At 43.2% G+C, this 8,397-nt stretch overlaps 1 protein-coding gene across 1 annotated transcript in view; it reads right to left on the bottom strand.

The window, feature by feature from the left end:
- Positions 1 to 7,679: 7,679 nt before the first annotated feature.
- PLCL1 (phospholipase C-like 1) overlaps positions 7,680 to 8,397 on the bottom strand; it is a gene marked incomplete at its 3' end in the record, with an annotated part of 4,887 nt that continues 4,169 nt past the window's right edge. The window contains exon 2 of the mRNA XM_010190348.1: positions 7,680 to 7,883. Within this exon, the coding sequence (XP_010188650.1) occupies positions 7,680 to 7,883 (204 nt within the window). The remainder of the gene's footprint in view (positions 7,884 to 8,397) is intronic.

Here is an 8,397-nt window from a genome sequence, read left to right as displayed (position 1 = left end):
AGATGCTCTTGAAAGAATTCTGTGTAAATCCTAGCAACACAACTGATACAACCCTCAAAAAATAGCTAAACGAATCTGAAAACACTTTTTTTTAAAGTTTTTCCTCTCATATGTTTTCACTTACACACAAAGTAGCATCTTGAGGAATACTTACTAAGTAACCACTGTAAAGGCCACCTAAAAAGCTAAGTTACTAGTAACTGTTTACTGGAATTAATGCTAACAAATTGTCAGTATTTAGTCTAATGCAGGTAAAAGCAGGTGAAAGCCTCAGCTAGGAACTGGTGCCCCACACATCCTTTCATGATGGACATAGGACAACAGACAGCAGTTCTGGCAGGGTCCCTGGCCACAGTGGATGATGCTGGCCAGGGATGCAGCCTGTTGACCATGGACATCTCCACATGGTTCTGTCCATCAGCTACTGCGAGACTTTGCTCCTGTGGCTCTGCTTGTCAGCAGCGCCTGCTCACAGTCCTGTGTCACGGCATCTAGACACACTACTCCTTTTTTTTGGCACTGGTTCTAAAATGAGTCCATGGTTTCCCAGTCCAAATGACCCCCTGCTTTTACAGCTAGCATCACATCCAAAACCCTGCTCACGCATGTCGCATACTTGTGGTGCCAAGACAAGAACCAGAAGCCCTAAACACAACATGGAGTGCTGCGAGATGTTCTGCTGGGAAGGTAACCCCATAAATCACATGACAGCCTGAGATCTTCAAGCTCAGTTTTGTGAGTAACATTTCAAAACTCAAATTTCAACCAGTCTCAAATGTGAAGAGTGAGCTTTCTGATGTCTGCAGCACAAATTTCCATGCACCTTTACTCTGCTCAGACCTGTGCTGAGCACCGCTCTCGGGCAGCTGTGTTAGTTCCAGCCATCTGACTGGAGCCCATCAGGCTGCTCTTTAATGTCAGCTCCCACACGGCAACTCGCTTCAGTGAGTGCCTCCCACAGAGCCAGAGACCTCCTCATCCCTCAGGAAACCCATGCTCCACCAGAGAGTTAACTCCTGAGTGCTGAGTTTCAGGGGATTAACTTCCAGGCAACCTTTTTCAGAAGGAAAAAGCAACCAGAGGATGGATGTTAGTATCTAGGAGTCGGTGAGGAAGTTTTTAGCAGCTGCTGAAGCTGGCAGGATTGCTCAGGTCAACTTGCATTTCCCATGTCAGAAAGAAGACAATAAACTTTACTGAGTGATGTGTTTAACATCACGGACAAAAAATGGACAAAAATAAGAGTAAAAGCACAGAAAATCTGATTCCAGTATAGGGACTTAAAAAGTTACCTTGCTGACCAACAGTGTACACCTATTAGAGTAAGCAGAAAGGAAGAAGGCTGAATAGGAGAAACTGCTACACGCCTTGACGTCATTTGGGCTTCTGCTAATGTCAGTGCTGGGCTCTGCGTCCCCAGGGCCAAGACCCATGAGGAAGGTGCAGGGTCCCCTCTGCACTTGCTCGGCAGCTGCAGCAGCGCAGGGCTCTGTGAGAACAAACAAGGCACACTCCTCCCATCGGGGACCCCTGCCACGTTTCCATGGGAGTGGGGACACAGATTTCTGTGCGTCCTGGAGATGCTAACCTTCCTGAAGAGGCTGCAGCACCAGAAATGCTCTCACAACAAGAAGTGAATAAGAGGTTGTTCAGACTGACAAAAAGATGCATGTGGCACGAGTCCCAGAAGTACATGTCACGTTTAATAAACAAATGGGAGTGAGGAATACAAAACCTCATATGCATAGGTTAGTGTTTTTGCCACAAAATAGCTCATATAAACATTCTTACAAATGCTGAAAGCAAGAAGCCTAAAAGCGATTTGTCTCAGTCCACCTGAAGCACCCTGTTACGATCATGCCAGTTTCTCACAAGAGCATGGAAAGCAAGAGCTGGCACAAACCTGGGAGCTCTCTCTTGTCCAGGATATGAGACCCCGAAAGCAGAACAGATCATAGGCTGAAAAGCCTAATTCACTTGTCTCATTTAAAGATCTAAATACAGCATGCAGTATCAAATTTAAAATCACACTGCTTCGCAGAAAGAACGATGTTTTACTTTGTCTCTTCTGTTAAGTGTTAATTACAAAGATAAATAAATGTTAAGTGATATTTTAAATATTTTAACACTATTTTTTAATTCACAAGAAATTAACAGGCTTATTCCTTGCATGTACTAAAGGTAGTCTGATCATAGGATCAGTACAAACGGAACAAAAAATGTTATTTCTTTTTACTTTAATGAACTCCTGCGACAGAGACCGATTTCTTCCTTTCTACAAACCGAAAAGGGGAGAGGAAATTAACACAGCAGAGTCTCACCAAAAAAGACAAAAAAGGACAGGAAAAACTCCTGGTGGCAAATTAAAGTACTTCTGCTGGGAAGATAAATGATACAAAAGGGACAGTTCAAAGAATCCTCTCATAAATATTCCAAAGTTTAGAACAGAAACCGACTGAACATCAAACTGAAAAAAAAAGCAGCATTCTCTCAGGTGTCTCCTCAAGGCCATTGCTCCAATCCCAGACCAAGCACAAATTGAGCTCATGCAAATTTGAAGAGGATTCCCTCTTTAGCATTGAGCACTTCTCACAGACATTTGGGACAAGAGACAGCCAGGCAAGCAATCATGTGCCAGCCAGCCTTGTAAAAAGGGAGGAAGCGCACGCGGTGCCAGGACATGGGAAGGAACACTGGCCACCAGCCCACTTTGTCTCTGTCTCAGTATTCTCCAAGCCAGGTTTCTGTATCTGACCCTTTTCCTGCAACAGCCCAGTTAGAGGAACAGCTCTCAGGGATGGTTACATCAGCTGGAAACATCTGAAATACCTATCAACACAAACTGCAGAAGGAACTGAATAAAAGTAACTTTAAAATCCAGTATCATGTTTTTGCTTACAAGTATTTCTGGGAAAATACAGTGTCAGAGTGTTGCAGGATGTGAACTGGAGCATGAAGACCAGCTCTCTATAAAACCGGAGCAGTAGAGGAACAGGGGAAGGGGTCAGCTTTCAATATGCTTATGTTAAAGTAGAGTAACTAAAATACCCAACTGAAGCTTCATTCTGTCAGAAAAGTTCTGATCTGACCATTTTCAGGTCCTATGTTAGAAGGAATTAAGGGATATGACTATCAGAGAGAGAAACTGAGAGCACGGTGGGTAATTAAGAGAGAGAATGACAAGAAGTGGAGAAAGAAAAGGGATAATTGCTTTCCCAGTGTCTGTCCAACTGTGGATGGGAAAAACTCTTTAAACCAGATACAAATTCAAGACAATGTCCATGTACTGGACTCTGTCTGATGTCAGTGCATTATGACCCTTCCTTGGCAGTGGATGCTCTGCTCTGCAATATCCCTTGGCTTCGGCTGCTCAGAGAATTGAGAAAAACATTCACTTGGGGATCACTCTGTCCCAGCTGAAATATGAATTTCAGTGGAAAACCTCACAAAAATCTATTTAGTCATTTAGCATTGACATAAGCTGGGAAAATTAACTTTCTCCTTGACAATAAAGAGCTATCATGCCTGCACCAAGACAAAGAAACCCCAAAAGACTGAATCTGAAAGCAGAGCAAAGTTCCTCTCTACACACACCTCAGCAGACTTCTGCTAGCGTGCGTGAACTAATAAACACCTGTGTCAACAAAAACCACAGCCATTAAATGCATCTACTCTTTCTCCAGCAGCGTCACGGATATTACTTCTCTTCTCAAAAATCCCAGTCCCCCTCTGTTAGCTGAGACATCCTTAACTCTAATTTGCCCTCTCTAATCAGCACCAACACACACGCTGGCCTTCCTTACCTGTCTGCTCCAAAAAAACAAGACCAGTTCCAGTAAAGAGACTTGACTACAGGGAGAAAAAAGTCAATGTCAACATGAGTTTATGTAACAAATAGCTTCTCTGTTCAACCTTTTTTACACTTTTTGTTGTTTATGATTCAAAAACACGTAAGGATACTTCAGGAGCTTCTTTTAATTTTCCAAGAAAAATTTCTGTGTGGATACGAGCCAGGAGACTGGGAAAAATCAAGAACATTTATTATCACTTGTTAATTGCTTTTGATTTGGAAATGATTCAATCATTTGATCTTGGAAGAAAAATAATGCTGGACCAATAACTGAAAAGCAAAGTGCACAAGAGTCTCTGAGTTCACGCATGCTTGCATCAGCAAACGGATACATCGTGCAGAGAAACCACAATCTGCTCCCGAACAATTCTCAACAAAAAAAATTCCAAACTTCACAGGATAACTGTTTGCAGTGAATAATTCAACCATCTGTCATGTCCAGCTGGGCCCCATCCCTTCTCTTCACATTGAGTATCCCCTATTTTTAGGTGCGACCAAGGACCACCAGAATCAATTTGACAGGTTATAAGGCACACTGCCCACCTGAGCGAGCATCCTCCAACGCACGGCCACTGATGAGGGGGAGCACGCAGGTGAAGGGTGAGAGGGAGGAGGACTCACATCATCCTAGGATCTATGTGTGGGAGTCAATGACAACATTACCGGGATCCATTCATCACAATCTATGTATGGTATCAACCAAAGCTGCAAGTCGAAATAAACCATTCTAAACTGTATTTCCGGTAGTCGACATACTTTTCAAAAATGTTTTCTGTGTATTGCTAATGTTCCACCTTACTTTCTTGTTTTAGCAAATCCCATTCTCTGCTTTCCTCTGCAGAAACTCCCATACAACCCAGTATCACCAATGAAGGCTCTTCCCCTACGAGACACGGCAACTGTCGAGTCCCACTAAATCACTACAACGTGACCATAAAAAAACAAACAGAGCCTTGAAAAATCATTCCGGTTCCTTAAACAAAGCACATTAAATTATATTCTAATAAAGCCTCTCGTGAACAAAAATATTTAATGTGGAACACAACAGTAAAATTAATTGCCCGGGAAAAAACAAACTAAGGGCACAAACTGGTCTTTGTCTATGGTGCCTGCTGACAAAGGCTGAGCAGGAGGGAACAGACAGTTCATTGTCTTCCAGATCATCGTGGCAGGTCTCCGAGCATTTGCACCTCCATTTGCCTGCACTGTCAGCCCTCTCTGTGCCCCATTGAATGGGCAGAGTTCATACTTACATATTTATAAAATTTTTTAAAATTGTATGTTCAGCTGGCAATTTCCAGTAGGGGGGAATAAATGCATTAGGGCTGTTTTTATCAGAGAGCATTTTCAAAGCAGACTTTTTAAAGAATGTAAAATACGTGATGTTTTTGGAGGTGGCGAGGAAGTTTTCCCCGCACTCACACTACCTGTGTGGAGCCCAGCGAGTGAGGCAAAGCTACAATCACAGCTTCCCACTAAGAGATTTCAGGCCATTTTTCCATCCTACCAGAGAAGGAATTAGGAAGGACAGCCCATTCATACAAGAGAGAGGCCAACATCAACAGCTTTTATTTGATGCATTTAAAATTGCTCTCAGACCTATTCACCCAAAAACTGCTCTGAGTTGAAGAGGCTTTTCTGGGGAGTTAAAGATAAGCAGCAAGCACTTGTGGATCCAGTTCCTTGAAGCCATATTTATCAACAATTTAAAAGGCTGAACTGTAGTATATCTTGAATAAAAATAAATAAAAAACTAAAATATTTTATATTGTTGTCTACCAACATCTCCTTATGCTCTCATTTGCACAAAAAAAAGGAAAAAAAAAGGGGAAAAAATTATTATTAAAAAGAAATACACCCCGGATTATACCAAGTCATTACAAACACCATAGCAAGGAAGAGCCTTTTATCAACATTAAAACTGCAAAGCCCTCCCCACACTGTATTTTCAAATATCAAGATTGATAGAGATAGTTGATTTTTTTAAAACACAGAAAAGAAATAGAAATAGATTTCAATATTCTGCTGCTGGCATTGTCTCAAAAGGCAAATAACCAAAATGTAGCAAGAACATCTATTAAATCGGAGTTTTGCTTTTTCAGAAGCAAATACTTCTAGCAAAGTAAGAGGCAATCCCAGCCAGAAAAAGCAGGTAAAAATAATTTGAAGTATCACATTCTCATAAACCAGAATTACATCTCAAATCAACCCTTACATAGGCACGGAAGAATTCCCTTCTCTTTCTCAGCCCTCTGATTTTAAACATCTTGCACTGTCTCTTGTCATTTGAGGTACATCTTCCTTCATCAGTGACAAATGTGAGAGCAAACATTATTTAAAACAGTTATACAAGGGGTTTTGTCTGCATCTGAAAGAGGCCTATCACCTATTTAAAATGAAAAACTGTTTCCAAAGCACAAGGAGGCCTTGAAATGTCCCATGTGTACTCTTCAGCATGTAATTACAAAGATAAGAGGTGACACATTCATTTTGGTAAAACTCCATTAAGCACGCCTCCAAAGACAGAGAAATCTCTTATTTATGTAGTATTTGCTCTTTCAGACAGACATCACACCATGCAAGAAACCTATCCAAAAAAAAGTCCAATCAACTGGATTTGCAAATCTTGTTCTGGTATTGTTACAGCTGGTATTTTATTACCACAACTTAATCACCAAGTAATTTAAACCACTCTGGAAGGAACTCAAGGGTTATTTCAGAGTACTTTTAGTATTTCTCTTTTAATCAACAACAGTGTCTCCCTCTTCCCCCCAAGCTGATTTTCTCCTGAAAAGTGTGTTATAACAGCAAGAAATGAGACAGAAAGGAGGTGAGCATTCGGCATGTTGAAGAGCTGGTCAAAGCTGCGATCACTCTTTGCAACACTTCAGCGTCTCTGGAAGCAACTTGATACTCCCAGAGTTATTCAGCTTTTTATTCCTTATGAACATAAGCTGCAGAAATAACTGCTGTGCACCGAATATTCATCATGACTTACTCCGGTTGCCACAGTGTGATATTTAAGTCATAGTCTGCAAAACTGCAGCTTCCTATCGGCTGCTGCTGACCGTCTACTAAGGATGGGAAGCAACGGAGCAGACCTATAGCCCAAGAGGTGCAATGTGGCAGCAACTTCTGCTGGAAGCCACATACAGCTGCTGCTCAGTCACCCACAGCAGTGACAGATGTCATACAAGGCTAAGCAGCAGTCACCTGGAATGACTTTAGCTGATTTCTCTATTTTTCAAGTATTCGTGTACCATGCTGCCCTCTCCTCCCTCATGAAAAAAAAAATGAGCATTTAAAAACTTCCCTTCCAACTCTGCAATACCCTCTCCAAGAGCGATGCTGACTTGATTTGGCAGGGACACGGGCACTACTTACAGTACTGCTGAAAGGCATCGGGAAGGGGACAGCTCGGCTTTGCCCGGGAACTCCCACGCTACAGCTCCCTGTCTAACAGCCTTGCCCTCTGCCGCAGGGAGGCAAGCGAAGGGCAGCGCACAAATCTTGCCACTTCTCAAGGACAGCGACTAACAGCCGCCAGTACATGCTGAATTGCTGCTATTTTTATAAACAAAGTCCTCCTCAAGTGCCAACCTGTGCTAGCCACAAGTGCGTTTAAAAAAATAAAGCAACAAAAAAAACCAAACAACAAAAAGCCTAGTGAGGTGATTTCAGTGATTAAAGAATAATTTTGCATAGCTTAAGTCATTTGAAGAGCCTCATTCATTTAACTGAAACATTTGGGTGCATGAAAGCCAGCAAGTATCTCCTGCCATGCTCACGAACGTGGGGAAAGGCAGAGGTAGCAGTGGTAAGTGCCTACCAGGTCGTACGCCGCCAAGACCTTTTTCTGCACATCGGGCATGGTCCCCAGAGGCTCTAGGTAAGGAAACATGTCCTTCATGCAGAGGGTGACGGAGGGCACGTTGTCACTGGTCACAAGCCGTGAGGACAGGGTCAGGATGCACTGCTTCAGGCTCGCAATGGGCGGCAGCCCGCACAGCTCCTTGACAGACACCATGGCATTCTGGGGGAAGGAAAAGAAATGAGCGTGTGTCGCCGCTTGCCACCCAGTCCCCTTCACCTGATAGCACCTCATCACTGCATGCCTGCTTGTCCCCCCTGATGTGAGGCAGTGCTAACCCACTGCCTGCCATCCCCAGGGCCCTCACAGACCCCACGGTGCTGGTGCATACAAGAATTCCTGGCCAACCCTAGCCTTGGCTTCCCAGACCTACTGCCAACTCCATTCCCCCTCCTCCAAGGCTGAGGTATCCCAGCTGCCAGCTCTGCAGCTACTTTGAATTGCAAATCTAGTCCCAGTGGGGACAAGCTCTGGTCCCCAACATATTAAACCATCAGCCTAACATGCTATTTCTCTTCCCAACTGTTCAGACTCCAATTGCTTTTGATGCTGTAATCGCCTTGTTCTCCCATCATTATCATCCTCCAGCAAGAGCAAGTTTGACAGACCTCAGATTTCCCATGGGAAAGGCAAGCACGAAAAAAACCACTTTGTTTTCAGCCTTGCATTACCACAT

The sequence above is a fragment of the Mesitornis unicolor genome, unplaced genomic scaffold (assembly GCF_000695765.1).
Source record: "Mesitornis unicolor isolate BGI_N332 unplaced genomic scaffold, ASM69576v1 scaffold1738, whole genome shotgun sequence".
In the NCBI taxonomy this organism is placed as follows: domain Eukaryota; kingdom Metazoa; phylum Chordata; class Aves; order Mesitornithiformes; family Mesitornithidae; genus Mesitornis; species Mesitornis unicolor.
The sequence above is the reverse complement of the archived record's forward strand: the minus strand, read 5'-3'. Positions and strand labels throughout refer to the sequence as shown.